General features: G+C 50.5%; 2 protein-coding genes across 3 annotated transcripts; both read right to left on the reverse strand.

Annotated features, from left to right (window-relative positions):
- Positions 1 to 1545: 1545 nt before the first annotated feature.
- COX14 (cytochrome c oxidase assembly factor COX14) lies at positions 1546 to 7482 on the reverse strand. Of its 2 annotated transcripts, none has more exons than XM_066257880.1 (2): positions 6980 to 7482; positions 1546 to 1949 (listed from the first exon to the last, which is right to left on the reverse strand). In XM_066257880.1, the coding sequence occupies exon 2, from the start codon at positions 1939 to 1941 to the stop codon at positions 1768 to 1770; it is 174 nt and encodes a 57-aa protein (XP_066113977.1). In that variant the 5' UTR covers positions 1942 to 1949; positions 6980 to 7482; the 3' UTR covers positions 1546 to 1767. The 2 variants fall into 2 exon arrangements, with proteins under 2 accessions (XP_066113977.1, XP_066113976.1); XM_066257879.1 differs by lacking the exon at positions 6980 to 7482 and adding an exon at positions 6797 to 6973.
- A 1154-nt stretch (positions 7483 to 8636) lies between these two features.
- Positions 8637 to 15169, reverse strand: GPD1 (glycerol-3-phosphate dehydrogenase 1). Its single transcript, XM_066257877.1, has 8 exons — positions 15018 to 15169; positions 14434 to 14611; positions 13314 to 13454; positions 12571 to 12709; positions 12212 to 12324; positions 11294 to 11527; positions 10974 to 11080; positions 8637 to 10072 (listed from the first exon to the last, which is right to left on the reverse strand). Exons 1-8 carry the CDS (start codon positions 15056 to 15058, stop codon positions 9976 to 9978), a joined length of 1050 nt encoding a protein of 349 aa, XP_066113974.1. The 5' UTR covers positions 15059 to 15169; the 3' UTR covers positions 8637 to 9975.
- Between the last annotated feature and the right edge of the window lie 1279 nt (positions 15170 to 16448).

A 16448-nucleotide genomic window follows, 5' to 3' on the forward strand; every position in this document is an offset into this window, starting at 1 on the left:
TTGAAATTACTAATCCTCAAACTATATATCCCCCACTGCATGGGTATTAAGAGCTCAAGATAGGGAAATCCAGCCTGACCTGTGGTGGCACAGTGAATAAAGCATCAACCTGGAATGCTGAGGTTGCTGGTTCAAAACCCTATACTTGCTAAGTCAAGGCACATATGGGAAGCAACTACAAGGTAATGCTTCTCGCTCCTTCCGCACTTTCCCTCTCTCCTTTCTCTAAACACAATAAATAAAATCTTAAAAAAAAAAAAAAAGATGGAAGCCTGACCAGGTGGTGGCGCAGTGGATAGAGCATCGGTCTGGGATGCGGAAGGACCCAGGTTCGAGACCCTGAGGTCGCCAGCTTGAGCACAGGCTCATCTGGCTTGAGCAAGAAGCTCACCAGCTTGGACCCAAGGTTGCTGGCTCCAGCAAGGGGTTACTCGGTCTGCTGAAGGCCCATGGTCAAGGCACATATGAGAAAGCAATCAATGAACAACTAAGAAGTCGCAACGCGCAATGAAAAACTAATGATTGATGCTTCTCATCTCTCTCCATTCCTGTCTGTCTGTCCCTGTCTATCTCTGCCTCGGTATAAAAAAAAAAAAAGATGGAAATCCACTCTGTGACTAGAAAACAGAGGTTGTAGTTAACGCCCCCCACTCTAAGTAAACAAGAACACCACGGCCCTGGCTGGTTGGCTCAGTGGTAGAGCCCGGCATGTGGAAGTCCTGGGTTCAATTCCCAGCCAGAGCACACAGGAAAAGCAACCATCTGCTTATTAATCCTTCCCTGTAGGGTCAGGGGCCAACATGGCCATTCAGGTTCTCATTGGATTTAAGCAAACAGCAAAAGAACTGTGGAGCCAGAGAATGGCAGGCCATTCCATTTATTAAAATCTCCTAACAGCAGACGAACAAACAGGCAGGGAAGTCCGATTCCCTTTCCCTCAGGGCTCCCAAAGCCCTGACTCATTCTCCAGACTCTCCCGGACTCACAGCTCCCACCAGCCTCAATAGGGATCAGCCAAATGGGTCAAAATCTCAGGGCTCCCAAGCCCCTCAGCTCTCCCTCTCTCTCTGAACTCTCCAGCCAAAACCAACTAGGGGGGAAAATAACCCTCTCCAGCAAACAATAGCAAACAATGTTCTCTCCCAAGTAGAAAGGCAATCGCAATTTGCAATCTGCTGCCCTGACAGCAAGCACCCTCAGCCTTCCATAGAAGCGAGCAAACCTAAAAAACACTTATTACAAATTTGTTTGCCCAACATTCCCCCTACTCTCTCTTCTCTTCCCATAGCCATGGCTCAAATGGTTGAAGCAGGTTGGCCCCGGGTGCTGAGGATGGCTCCATGGCCTCTCCTCGGGTGCTAAAATAGCAACAAAGCAGCGGCCCCAGAAGGGCAGAGCATCGCCTGATAGGAGGCTTGCTGGGTGGATCCCAGTCGGGGTGCAAGGGGGAGTCTGTCTCTCTGCCTTACTAACTCTCACCCTCTCACTTAAAAACAAAACAAAACAAAACAAAACCCACAAAAAAACACCACCAAGACACAGACAGACATGGCAAATATTTAATGTCTGTAGATGTGCCTCCCCCATTCCTGTTATGATTTGATAGCCTCCCCAAACTGGCAGTTCCAGAGAAAACATGGGCACTTAACCCAGCAGGTTCTGAAAACTATTAAGGCCCTCATTCTCGTGACTTGGATATGATTGCAGGTGAGCACTTTCCACAGCATGCCTTCAGGTCTCTCTGGTCAAGGAAAAAGCCCCCCAGTTCTACAGGACTCCTGAGGTCTTCTGTTCTTCTGCGGCCTGGCGCTCGGCGCCGCGCCGCTGGATATATCGGTACGCTCGGACACTGCAAAGGTAGCCCCCATACACAGTGAGGAGCATCATGGAGGTGGAGAAGGTCTTGTAGCCAATGTCAGCTAGTTGCTTGGCAGTTGGCATGTCGTCCCCTATAAAAATAGACTGGATTTAGACACCAAGATATGCTTCATGTGCCCAGCCCACTTCCTTGTTTAAAGCCGTTCATGCCTGACATCCATCGTACTGGGATGCAGAGGACCCAGGTTTGAAACCAAGGTTGCCAGCTTGAGTGTGGGAACACAGACATGACCCCACGGTTGCTAGTTTAAACCCAAGGTCACTGGTTCAAGCAAGGGGTCACTCGCTCTGCCGTAGCCCCCTGGTCAAAGCACAAATGAGAAAGCAATCAATGAACAACTAAGGAGCTGCAACAAAGAATTGATGCTTCTCATCTCTCTCCCTTTCTCTCTGTCTGTCCCTATCTGTCCCTCTTTCTGTCTCTCTCTGTCTCAAAAAAAAAGAGAGAGAAAGGGAAAAAAGCCATTCATAACTTCTGGATCCTGTTTAGTCTGTCTACTCCGTTCTGAATGGCCCCTACACATATGCTGAGTCTTATAGTGGAAGACATCTGGGAACTCTCAGATCAAAAGTGCAAATAAAATCTGCATAGAAGATACACCCAGCTGGAACCAGGTGCATCTGAATGACATCACAGCTAACACCTGGCCATTCCATGTTTGTGGAAAAAGTGACTGTTATGGACCACCCAGAAATGTTAATTGGTACATTACTTTAAACACAGGTCAGTTTGTTAGCAGGCAATTAATGAAGGTAGCCAGAGATTAAACATTAGCAGTAAATTATTCTCTATAGAAGGATCAAATGGGAACCTGTTAAGTAACATCCAATTAATTTTCCCATAAAAACAGTATTATACATTGTGGTTAGGTTCTCAGGTTAGCCCTCAAGTATCTGTTTAAGCCATAATATACCTGAAGTAGTGCCAACAGTACATTTATATTATTTCAATAGCAGTTAATCCTCTAGAGCACTAATTCTAAGTTCCAAACACAACACCAAGTACCCATCTCAAGGGCTAAAAAAAAACTCCTCAGCAAATTGTTAAATCAAATTTGCATGAGGCCCTGGCCGGTTGGCTCAGTGGTACAGCGTCAGCCTGGCGTGCAGGACTCCCAGGTTCTATTCCCGGCCAGGGCACACAGGAGAAGCGCCCATCTGTTTCTCCACCCCCCCTCCTCCTTCCTCTCTGTCTCTCTCTTTCCCTCCCGCAGCCAAGGCTCCATTGGAGCAAAGTTGGCCTGGGTGTTGGGGATGGCTCCATGGCCTCTGCCTCAGGCGCTAGAGTGGCTCTGGTTGCAGCAGAGCAATGCCCCAGATGGGCAGAGCATCGCCCCCTGGTGGGCATGCCGGGTGGATCCCAGTTGGGCGCATGCGGGAGTCTGTTTGACTGCCTCCCCGTTTCCAACTTCAGAAAAATTAAAAAAGAAAAAAAATTTTAAAAATAAAAATTTGCATGACATCATGATATAAAGTATTTCTAATTTAAATGTTCTGAGCCAGAGAACAAAAGAAATCTAGCACAACAATCTCTCATCCTAAACAAAAATGTTTCTCAATTTGGGACTATGAATATGTTAAGACACCTCTCTTTTGAGGGGACTGAAATTAAAAGATTGAAATAAGTGAGAATATGTTTCTTTTTCTTTTTTCTTTTTTTTTTTTGTATTTTTCTGAAGCTGGAAACGGGGAGAGACAGTCAGACAGACTCCCGCATGCGCCCGACCAGGATCCACCCGGCACGCCCACTAGGGGAGAAGCTCTGCCCACCAGGGGGCGATGCTCTGCCCCTCCAGGGTGTCCTTCTGTTGCGACCAGAGCCACTCCAGCGCCTGGGGCAGAGGCCAAGGAGCCATCCCCAGTGCTCGGGGCCATCTTTGCTCCAATGGAGCCTTGGCTGCGGGAGGGGAAGAGAGAGACAGAGAGGAAGGAGAGGGGGAGGGGTGGAGAAGCAGATGGGCGCCTCTCCTGTGTGCCCTGGCCGGGAATTGAACCCGGAACTTCTGCACGCCAGGCCGACGCTCTACCACTGAGCCAACCGGCCAGGGCCTGTTTCTTCTTTTTCTAAAAATTTTCCGGCCCTGGGCCTGACCTGTGGTGGCGCAGTGGGATAAAGCGTCGACCTGGAACACTGAGGTAGCCTGTTCGAAACCTTGGGCTTGCCTGGTCAAGGCACATATGGGAGCTGATGGTTCCTGCTCCTCCCCCTTCTCTCTCTCTCTCTGTCTCTCTCTCTCACAAAAATCAATAAAATATTTTTTTTAAAAATAAATAAAAAATAAATTTTCCGGCCCTGGCCAGTTGGCTCAGTGGTAGAGTGTGGGCCCAGCCCAGCGTGTGGATGTCCCAGGTCCAATTCCCAGTCAGGCACACAGGAGAAGCAACCATATGCTTCTCCACCCTCCCCCTCCCTTCTCTTTTTTTTTCTCACTTTCTCCCTCCCCTCTCGCAGCCACAGCTAGATCTGTTGGCCACAACTGGCCTGCTGCGCCAAGGACTGCTCTGTGGCCTCTGCCTCAGGCGCTTAAAAAAAATGGCTCCTTTGCAGAGCAATGGAGCAACAACTCCAAATAGGAAGAGCATCCCCCTAGTGGATTTGTGGGGTGGATTTCATTCCCTGAGAATGTGGGCGTCTGTCTCTCTGCCTCCCCTCCTCTCACTAAAAAAGAAAAAGCTAATGATTTATTTTACAGAGAAGAGAAAGACGGGGTAGGAGTGGGAAGCATCAACTAGTAGTTGCTTCTCACATATACCATGACCAGGCAAGCCCAGGGCCTTGAACCAGGGACCTTAGCATTCCAGGTCAACACTCCATCCATTCACCACCACAGGTCAGGTGAGAATGTTTCTTAAAAGTCAAGAACTTGGATGCCCTGGCCGGTTAGCTCAGAGTTAGAGCCTCGGCCCAACATGTGGAAGTCCCCTGGGTTTGATTCCCGGCCAGGGCACACAAGAGAAGCACCCATCTGCTTCTCCACCTTTCCCCTTCTCCTTTCTCTCTCTCTCTCTTCCCCTCCTGCAGCCAAGGCTCCATTGGAGCAAAGTTGACCAGGGCTCTGAGGACAGCTCCATGGCCTCCGCCTCAGGTGCTAGAATGACTCCGGTTGCAATGGAGCATCGCCCCTTGATGGGCATGCTGGGTGGATCCTGGTTGGGCGCATGTGGGATTCTGTCTGTCTGCCCCCAACATTCTCACTTTGGAAAAATACAAAAAATAAAAAATCAAGAACTTAGAAGTAATGCTAAGTATTAGCCAGACCTGTCTGTGATGGCACAGTGGATAAAGCAACAACTTGGAACACTGAGGTCACCGGTTTGAAACCCTGGGCTTGTCTGGTCAAGGCACATACGGGAATTGATGCTTCCTGCTCCTCCCCCCTTCTCTCCCTCTAAAATGAATAAAATCTTTTTTATTTTTTACAGAGACAGAAAGAGAGTCAGACAGGGACAAACAGGAATGGAGAGAGATGAGAAGCATCAATCATCAGTTTTCGCCCGACCAGGTGGTGGCACAGTGAATAGAGCATTGGACTGAGATACGGAGGACCCAGGTTTGAGACCCCGAGGTCACCGGCTTGAGTGTGGGCTCATCTGGTTTGAGCAAAGCTCACCAGCTTGGACCCAAGGTCGCTGGCTCAAGCAAGGGGTTACTCGGTCTGCTGTAGCCCCACAGTCAAGGCACATATGAGAAAGCAATCAATGAACTAAGGTGTCACAATGAAAAAAACTGATGATTGATGTTTCTCATCTCTCTCCATTCCTGTCTGTCCCTATCTATCCCTCTCTCTGACTCTTTCTCTGTGTCTGTAAAAAAAAAAACACCACAATCAATCAAAACCCATGATGCTCAACACGTTCAGATATCCATCAGGCAAATGGATATGCACATTTGGAAAGATCTTGAGAGATATACAGATCGAGGTAGGTAATAAGTGACACCAAGCAGAGGATAAGACCAGAGAGAGAGGCCAATTTGAAGAAGCAAAATAATTAGGAAAAGAGAGCAGGTAGAAAATTCCAAAACCTGGGGGGCTTTTTCATTGAACTACATCCTTCTCCCTGGTAAAAAAAAAAAGGCCCTGGCCGGTTGGCTCAGCGGTAGAGCGTCGGCCTGGCGTGCAGAAGTCCCGGGTTCGATTTCTGGCCAGGGCACACAGGAGAAGCGCCCATCTGCTTCTCCACCCCTCCCCCTCTCCTTCCTCTCTGTCTCTCTCTTCCCCTCCCGCAGCCAAGGCTCCATTGGAGCAAAGATGGCTGGGGCGCTGGGGATGGCTCTGTGGCCTCTGCCTCAGGCGCTAGAATGGCTCTGGATGCAACAGAGCGACGACCCAGAGGGGCAAAACATCGCCCCCTGGTGGGCATGCCGGGTGGATCCTGGTCGGGTGCATGCGGGAGTCTGTCTGACTGCCTCCCTGTTTCCAGCTTCGGAAAAATGAAAAAAGGCACAGCCACTGATGAAGGTGTGCTGTATCTTGAGGGTGTGCTGGGCCAAAATGAAAATTGGAAAGCACACTGGCCATGAAGACCAGTCAGATGGGATCAACGGATGGGAATAGGCGACTTGATCACGGGTAAACCTAGGATAAAAGTTAATTTAGTGCAATGAACTAAAAGAGGCATTAGATAAAAAGCAAATTCTTAGCCATGGCCCATGAACCCTGACCCCCAAAGTCAGGGCTATTAGAGTCAGAGCGTGGAAGGCCAATATGCCCGGATGGAGTCAAGGTTTGACTGGAACCTACAGCTGCAAGGAGCCTGTTGAGCTGAAAGCAGTGCAAATCGCGGCTTAGGTCCGCGGTGCAGGACACACCGGTGACCTCAAGGGCATGGAAGCTTGAAGACTGGGTCATGAGAGGAAGCGGTAAGCAAAGCCCGGCCCAAACGCGCGCGCCTCAGCTCGCTCCAGCAGGCGGCGTACCTGGACGCTGCAGCTCCCTTCGTTCAAAGGAGGCGTCCGCAAGCTGCGTCTCACCACAGTCTCCGCAGCCGGACGCAGCACCCGGAATGACACGTGAGGGTAGCGGTCCAGGAACAATCCTAGACGCTATGGCGCTATTGGTGAGGAAAGCCACCCTGTCTCCCTCCCATCAGCCCCGTTTACCCTCTAGAATTCGGCTCCCAACGCGAGAGTTCACCACGCACCGCACACCGCACAACTCCACCCACTCAGGCGGGAGCCCGTGCGGACTATTGATTCGGATGGTTGCCGCCCTTGATCTTCCGGCTTCCGGGCCAGTCACCCTTACTACGCATCCTCAGACGAGTTTTCCTTTCCGAGAGGCTCGCTGAATTCTGGGGGTTGTAGTCATTCTCCAATGAGAGAGAAGAGACTTTTGTGACTCAAGCTCTAGACTGGAACTTTTAGGATACGTATTAAGTCACGATAGAAAAGACAATCTTTCTCGCCGACTCAGTAAACCAACCAATCGCCAGCCTACGGCTCGGTGACGTCTCCGATAGCTAAGTGGATTTTCTCGGGGTCAGCCTTCTGGAGGTGGGCCGCGCGCGCCTCCTAGAGCCTGGAGCTGCCATCTTCCCCGAGGCCGGGCTTCGGCCAAGCTCAGGACCCGCACCGCAAGTTCCGGACATCTGAGGAGGCGGCAAGTCTGGCCATGGTCACAGAGTAGGCACGAGGGATGTTTCGGCCCTGTGATTTCTCTGCGCGCAGGCGACGTGATAAAGCCCCAAAGTGCCAGGAAGGGGGTGGGGAGGGAGGTTGCCACTTGGGGGATAGAGAACTTGCCTGGCACCACAGCTAGGGGCAGCGAGTGGCTGGGAGTATTGAGAGTTTTCTTTTCTTTTTCTTTTTACCCCCTTTTTCGTGTGGTATGAATGAAAACATAATACGTGCAGTGATACATCACAGCATACGAACTGGCACATGCACTGAAGCGCCCTTCCTCAACTCATTTCTGGAAAAACCGAGCTCTATTGGATAACAAATGGACCTGATTCGAAAGCCTTCGATTCCGTTAACTGTGGAGTGAACAACAGTAGGCAAAAGTGTTTGACTAACCAGGTTGCAGCTACTGCTCAGGGAAGGGAGCTGTCATTCTGCCCCCACTTTTTAAAAAAAGATTTATTCATTTTAGAGAGGAGATAGAAGAGGGGGAGGAGCAGAAAGCATTAACTCCAATAAAACCAGGCCAGCCCAGGGTTTTGAATGGAAGACCTCAGCGTAACAGGTCGAAGCTTTATCCACCACGGGTCAGGCTTTTCTGCCCCCATTTTAACCTCCTGTTTTCAGTTGGTGCAGTAACCGGGCCTAGCCAAATCTGGGGTGACTGTGCCCCTTGCTACCGATGCCTGATTCGGGTAGCTCTACCCTTCACTGGAAAGAAAGTGAATTCTCAAAGGCTAGACGCAGAGAGGAGCCTGCTTCCCTCGTTAGGCTGGGAATAAGGGAGGGTTAACATAATACTGGCCAGAACCAAAGTGTGCCAGGTGCTGCCACACAGGAAGCTGAGACCCTTTGCTGAAAGGTAGGAGTCTCTTAGGCCCTCAGGGACTATTTATAGACAGGAGCCTAGGCTGCTGACCTGTGACATTCCTTGCTGCCACCTCATCCTGGAGCAAGGCCAGGGCAAAGCAGGCTCCTCTCCCTCCTCCCCTTCTTGTTCATCTCTTAACCTAGGGCAGTGATTTTCAACCGTTGTGCCACAGAATTTTTAAAACATGCGATACCTGACTATTTAGTCAGGGGCACTGATTTCTTTTCCCTTAGACTGTTAAATAAAAAATGACAACAGCCTGCACAATAGCCATCCAGTATACTTATTTATTTCGTCAGATTGGCAAAATATGTATTTTTTGGTGTACAGCAGAATTTTATTAATTAGTTTACGTGTGCCATGCAATGAAAAAGGTTGAAAATCGCCACTCTATGGGGTAGGGTGGTTTTCATTTTTTTTCTCCTTGAGCTTCCAAGCTCTTGATATATATATATACTTTGTGAGAAGGCAGATGACAGAAGAGAGTTGGCTTTGGAATGTCAGGACCCACCAATATGGGAACCTGTTCACCTTCCCTACCTGATCAGCCTTTGGGCCTCTCTTTGGCCCCTGGCCTCTAGATACAGGTGATGGTAGCTGCAGCTTCTCTGGAGGCAGATGAGAAATAGGTACAGGGTTTGGGGGAAGGAATTGGTGGGGCCTAGGATGTCCTGGGGAGATACCAGGAGGAAGGATCCAGCTGGAACCTCCCTTGCCACTGGAGCTCCAGAGAAGGCAGGCAGGACAAATACAAAGGTCACATGGAGCAGAGTGATCTGAGCCTGCTATGAAAAGGTATAGCTCTGTCAGCAGATTAAGTTCCTGCTCCCCAAAGAGAGTGCTGGTGGGGAGAGGGAGGGTAGACTTGGAAAGGTCATGCACAGTGGGGCAGAGCTGGCAAAGAACTAGGAACCAGGAAGTGCATGGGGAAAAGGACAGCCCCAGGGCCAGAGATGCCAGTGTGGTAACAACTCTGGTGCCAGGGCAGTCTGGGGAAGGGAAAGGGAATGACCAGAGGTTTCTGAGGACACAGATGTTGCTAGGAGAAGCTAGAAGGGGGTTGAGATCTTTGTATTTTGTTAACAAACACTGAGATCCGTTGATGCTGTGTGTGGGGCTGGCAAAGGTTAGACAAAACAAAGGAGTCCCTGTGTCAGCTCAAAAGCCCAGATGCCTCCCTGACAGCCCTTGCCTATCTCTCTAGTGGCTGAGATAGTTCTTTAGCCACTTAGCTGGGCTTGGGAACAGGATTTCTGTTCTGTGTGAGGCAGCAGTGGGCAGCCATTGCCTTACCTTCCTCTCCCTCCACCCTCTTCCCCACCACACACACCCAAATAGGAAGCACTGGGGTTTCCCAGAGGACAGAGAAAGCCCCACATCTGGAGAGGGACAAAGCATCTTCATTTCTGGCAAGATGTGGCAAGGGCTGCAGGCCTTTTGGTGGTTCAGGAACTCCAGACAGGTTGCTGAGCCCCATAGCCTCCTGTTCTCCAGTGAATAGCTAAGACAACGTTGCCCTGTGAGGAGATCCTGGTTGCCAGGTACCCACACTTCTGCCTCTCTCCACTGGGGTAAAGAAGCTTCCTGGCCTGAGCCATAGCCCTGCTCACTTATGTTCTGGATGATTCTGCAGGCAGCGGACGAATTCACCCACTGGCTGGCTCTCATAGCATATCTTGTACACAGCCATGAACAGGGGGAACCTAGAATGGAGGAGGAGAGACCTAGCTTAGCCTCCTTGTATGTCCCCTACCTCCATTCCCCATCCCCTCCACTCCCTTACTGTCCTATCTTTGAGTTCAGGCAGATTCTGGCTCTCAATTTCTAGTCGCTGAGAATTTGAACTTCCTAGCTTTGGGTTTCAGGGTCAGATTGTTAATTGGTTTGCTTCCTATCATAGTGAATTTGCCAGCATGATTCCCTGGAATTGTTTTGTTCCAAGTGGGCAAGCCACTTGACCTCTGTAAGCCTCAGTATCATCAACTGTAAAATGAGGCCAATATAACAAAGTAGTGAAGTGATTGTGTATTCTATGAAGGTGTTCAATAAATGCCAGTTTCTGCTTCATCCTCTTGCCCAGGCTTCTTGCTTTAGCAGGAGGCTTTACCCTGACCAGCCATGAGCTGATTTTCTGACCCTGTTTCCAGGATTCTTTCTCAGGTCAACAGAGTCTAATCAGCCCATCACCCCCTCTGTCTCACCAGGACAGCATTCAGGGACAAAGAGTTGGCTTTGGGGAAGCAGCTTAGGCTGTGGGTGATGGACAGAGAAGTGGGACAATCAGGTGAGCTTATTCCTGCTGCACCAGAGCTCCAACCCCCAAAGCAGGGGGTGAGGAAAGGATTGAGAGAGGCTGCACAGAGGGAAACAATGTGGTATAAAGATAATTAGACTGGAAGTTCAAAGACCATGAACTAGCTGGGGGACAGTGGGCATACCATACTCTCTCCATGGTCTTGTCTCTGTCTGTTAACATTTCCCTCTCTGCCCACTTCACAGATTGAGGAAGGTTCAGGAAGATGAAGACTAAGAAGAACACTTCTGGCTGTGGTTCCCTCCACCAGTGTGGCTGTGGTTCCCAGTGGGGTTGTGGCAGACACTTACTTATCCACCAGGCCCTTTTGTTGGAGGATGCTGTGTAGCTCCCGGGCTGTTTGGGGCCCCTGCAGCTTCTGCCCATTCAGCATCTCTTTCTCCAGCTGCTCAATGGACTGTGAAGAAAACAGGATGGGTGGATAGAAATAGGAGAGGAGGATTGTTAATGTGAGGTGGAGAGTCTGGGGCTCAGGTGAGAGGTGGAAGGTCTTAGGAGGAAAGAGAGGCTAGGAATATTTACAACAAACTTATTGTTTGTTCATGCCCGGTTCCTCTACCTTGACACCTATAGGGCCCACCCTCCATTCTCCATTCTCCCCGGGGCCCACCTTTCCTGTGCGGGCAAAGGCCTCGGCCACCTTGCGGTTTCGTCCTCCGTAGCAGGTAGTGATGAGGTCAGCAACACCACAGCTCTCCAAGAAGACAGCAGGGGACACAGCGCCCCTGCAGAAGAGCTTGGCGAAGGCAATCATCTCCATAAGCCCAAGTCGGATCACTGCTGCCTTGGTGTTGTCGCCAAAGCCCAGCCCATCGCAGAAGCCAGCCCCCACGGCCACTATATTCTTTAGAGAATAGAGGTCACAGGTAAGAAAGGATGTCCTCCTGCAGGCCCCACTTGGGAGTCCTCATCACTTGCCTCGTGCTTCTTCCATCAGCCATGATATGCCCACTAAATAAGTGAAGATTAGTGAGTGGCTTCTCAACTATTTTCATCTCTTGGTTTTCCCACTTCCTATATTCCCTTCTCGCCTGGGGTTATTTATGCTTCCTGGCTCCCCAGCTCTGCTCCATACTTCATACTTGAGGACATTTACTGAAAACCAATCGTCTAATTGGCCCTCCCATCCATGACTATCCCTAATATCCACAGCTCTGTCTAGGATCCAGAGTTCTGACCATAAATTTGTCTGGATGTTCTGGACATCTCGTCTCCCATTAGCCTGGGTATTCCTCCAGGGCATCTTCTCTTTCCCTTGGACCACCCCCTGGAGCCAGGGATAGGATATCCCACAGAGGCTATAGGGAGAAAGGAAGACGGGGGTCCGGGCTCTTGTGGTGAATAATCAGCAGGCCTAAATGACCTTGGCTTTGCTTTTGCAGTTCTTCCTATGTGTGTGGGATTTGATGGGGAATGACAGCAGTGCCTGTGAGTGAGAGCCTGGAGTACCAGTGACCTTATATAGCTAAGCCAGGCCCTCTTTAAGGACCTTCTCCCCACACCCTAGCTGCCTCTACACCCCTCTCACCTTTAAGGCCCCACAGATCTCTACTGTGTCCACCTCTTGCACCACCGTGATGCGGAAATTGAGTGTCTGCATCAGCTCTTTCAGAAGCTTTCCCTGGGCCTGGTCCTTGCAGCCTAAAGTGGGAAGGGGCAAGGCTTTAAGGGGAGACTCTTGATTCTTCTTCACATACTTGCCCTAAACAGGACCTGCAACCCTTTCCCTGGGGTATCCCAGCCCTCCCTCACTTCTAATGCTTGGGTCTTGTTCCTTTGTCTGCCTTATGGGGAGAAGATGGCCAAATGGGCTGGGGGGAGGGACACTATTGGGAGGAGATGTAACTGGAGCTGCATTATGTATGTGGGCTGTGGAAGGGCTCTCACCAATGGTTGCCTCACAAAACTTCTCTTCAGCCACCTCGTTGGCAATGTTGGCCCCCATCAGCACACTCATGGAGATGCCAAGCTGCTCCCCAATCACTTCAGAGATGAGCTTCAGCCCATTGGGGCCCTCGTCTACACCCTAGGCATAGGATGGAGCTCAGGCCAGGTGCCCTTTCTGCCCAACTGAGGGCTTCCCACCCAGAAATCTTGCCTTTTCCAAATCTGCTGTTTATCACTGCCCCTCCCCAAAGATCCTGTCCCATTCCAGTCTAGCCAAAGCTTGTTGCAAGGAGGTTAGGTGGCATATGAAAAGAAATCTTCTGGAAACTCTCCTTACACATACCCTCAAATCAACCTACTTCTCCAAGGTAGTGTATCTCTTCCACATTCCTAAACCACCCATTCCCAAGTTCCCCAAACAGCTTCCATTCCAGCTACTGCTCCAAACCACCTTCTCTCATATTCCTCAAACCAGCCTGCTTCTCATATCCTCAGTCATCCCTTCTATACCTCCTAAACTCCCCAAGATATCTGCCTCCAAACCAATCCCTTGTCTGCTCCTAAATCATCCTCTCCTTCCCAACAGTCCCCAGCATCTGCCTGTTACTCAAGCCTCCTCAATGCCAACTCCTTTCCTCCTTCCAGACAACTCTTGGCCTGATTTTATCACTTTCTCTTTCTCCACATCACCCACCCTAAGCCTCGTAACAGCTGCACCCCCATCCACATGGTGTCCGTGGCACCTTAATAAGAGATATTCCAATGGTGTCTGCCTTCAGATGGCCCTTGAGCTGATTACAGATCTTGCCGATGAACTGATGGGGCACCACAAAGATCAAGATGTCAGCATCCTCTGCAGCCTGGACCACATCTGGGACAGCCACCTGTGAGGTGAACCAGTGTTCATGGGTCTGACAGACTTCCCCTACTCCCTATGAAACCCCATTCAGAAGATCTAAAAGCCGCCTGACCTGTGGTGGTGCAGTCGATAAAGCAATGACCTGGAATGCTGAAGTTGCTGGTTCAAAACCCTCAGCTTCCCTGGTCAAGGCACATACTAGAAGCAACTACTATCTATTCCTATCCCACCTTTCTCTCTCTTTCTTCCTTCCTCTCTCTCTCCCTCCCTTCTCAAAAATCAATTAATAATAATAATAATAATAAAAGACCTAAAAGCCAAAGAGTGAGGCTTGTGAGGGAAAAGAAATGCCAGTTTAGAGATTGAATCTGGAAGGGCTGAATCTAGAGGAATAAGACATTCTTCCTTCCCCTTTGCCATCATTCCCTCTCAGCTCCAGCTTTCGTGGGCTCTTGACTCCTGGAAACCTCCTTGCTTCACCCTCCTACCCTTTGGCTATGCAACAGTTAGAGGCTAAAGGAGGCCTGAGTTTGGCAGGAGGAAGAGGCCAAGTAATTTCATCACCCTGATCCTTAGGGCCCCTAACTGGGAAGGGAGAGCACCAGTGTTTCTGCTATGTGGAGTGAGCCACATGGGTCTGTCCAAATACCTTAAGTCCAAGGAACAGTGTCCAAGTCTGCTAATAACCCAGTGAATGAGTAACAGGGTTAGAGCCTGAAGCAGGCACTACCTGAACCCCAGGTCTGGGAGCCAGAGAACCTGTCTTTGGTTGCCACAGAAACCAACTTCAACTTCCTTATTTTCTCTTAAAAGCTTGGGAACCCATAAATGGGGTGGGGGTACATTCACATTCTCCTCAGTTCCAGAAAGTGCCCAGAAAGCAGTTTGGGGGCTGTGCATAGGAGTTCCCTGTGCACAGAGCAGCCTTCCTGAGACACTTCCCAAATCCAGATGGCGCCTGAAATGCCCTCCCTCTGCCCTCCTTGTAGGGTGTTGGGGCTCACCACGTTAGGGGGAAGCTTGTGCCCTGGCAGATATTTGACATTCTCATGCTGTGTGTTGATGATCTCTGTCAGCTTTCTGCCCCCGACGTCTTCCTCAAACACCCACATAGTCACCCTTGGGTCAAAGCGTGCCAGCTGGACTGTATTGCCACCCACAATCTTGGCGATGGCTGAGCCCCTGATGGGAAGAGGGGGGGACATAGAAAGTGGAGGATTGGGGCGTGAGGGAAGAATGGTGGCAGGGGAGGGGACAGTGTTCCACCTCAGGATGTCACAGCAACCCACTAGATTATTTACTAGCCACCTTCTTTGTCACCGCCACCCCCAAGCCCAAGCAGCTTTTTCAAGCAGAGCGTGCAGGGGGCTCCCTTCCTGTGACGAACAGGTACAGGTGCAGGGACAGGCAGGGGCTGGTAGAAGTTTGGGCACCATCTGTCCTATGGGGGTAGGCACAGAAGAGCACCAGGGGTGGAAGAGGAACCAGAGGGTATATCCTACCCACTGTCTGCCTCCTGCCCACCTAGGCCCCTGTGTACTTGGAGGACCCACCCTTCCTCCCCATACCCCTTGACAGAGCCACTTACCAGTTGCCAGAGCCTACAATGCAGACTTTCTTGCTGGCCATGGTGCCGTTTTTTCTGTCTGAGCCAACTGGTTCCACAGTCCCCAGCTCCTCTGCTCGCTAGGAGCCTATAACTCCGCCACACGTGGGTGCAGCCAAGCCCCGCCCTCCACGGGTGGGTGAGGAGGCGGGTGCCCAGGGAGACAGTCTGGCAGAGCCAGGAAAGGGGAGAAAGAATAGAGACAGGTGGGGAACAGGAATGAGCACAGACCCTACTTTTCCTGAGGTTTGCCAGCTGACGGTGCTGGCAGGCTTCTTCCCTTGGCCCCAGCCCAGGACCTCCTACCCCCCTGCAATGGTCTCATTTTGAGGTCTGCCAAAAAATAGCCCAGATAAGGAGCAAATGACTAGCCCTCCTCATTCCCCTCTGTCTCCCAGCACTGGAATAAATTGTATGTAGCCCTAGTAGCAGATACAGGAATGCCTTCTTTTTCCAAGGTTTATGCCTTGCATAGCTTCCTGCCAGGCCCCCCAAAACTGCTCTAGTTTTGTCCTCTAGCACTGACAAGTACCATGTGTCACTGGCCCCACCCACACTAGCTGCACTGCAGGGCTGTGGCCCCACTTTTAAAGCTAAGACCACATAAGAGGTAAAAGCCTGTTTGGGGGACAGCACAGCCCAAGGATAAGAGACACCGCGAGCCCTGAGAGAGGTCATCTTGGTTATCCACAGTAGTCATCTGTGGTGAGTGGGTCTCTTCTCACCTCAAAGATCTCCACCTGAATGACTTCCAGAAAGGGAGGCTGATAAAGGTTAAAGTGAGAGGCTTTGATGTGCACAGTTATCTTTTGCAGATTCTGGGCTTGAGGAAGAAGACAGGAAAGAAGGAAGGTGACCAAAGTATTCACTGTCCTTGAGAGCTTTCAGCATCATTCAGTTCTTTCTTGGGATTTTGTAAAGTACCACACTATGGACTCCCTCAGGTGGCTAGTTTGCAGAAGCCAAAAAGAAGAAAGAAGGCAAAATCAGTAGACATGACATCTGGGCAGCTTGGTCTGAGATGCTGTAACAGAAACTGAAAGTGGGGTGTGTGATTTTGGAGCAAAGGGGAGTGGAAGCAGCTCTTTCAGCAGTTCAGGGCTCTGTCATTGCCCACAACCATCTGCTTAACTAAGAGGGGGAGCTCTGGTTTCTAGGCTGGAGTGAGGCAAAGGGCTCTAACATCCCAGCTGTCTGTGCACCTTGGCCTAGAGGACAGAGACCACTGTGTACTCACTGCTGACCTCCTGGCCTGGCAGACTGCTGAGTGGGTGTTTCCAATCCCTGGGGCTGCTGCTGGCCGGCAACAGTGATAAGCACTGGGCCAGAGGGGAGTCTGTGTGCAACCACTGGGTAAGGGTAAGTGGGCACGAGGTCAAGAGCAATGGTTTTCTAAGTTCTAAGGACTGCCCA

This window comes from Saccopteryx bilineata, chromosome 2, assembly GCF_036850765.1.
Source record: "Saccopteryx bilineata isolate mSacBil1 chromosome 2, mSacBil1_pri_phased_curated, whole genome shotgun sequence".
NCBI classification, from domain to species: Eukaryota; Metazoa; Chordata; class Mammalia; order Chiroptera; family Emballonuridae; genus Saccopteryx; species Saccopteryx bilineata.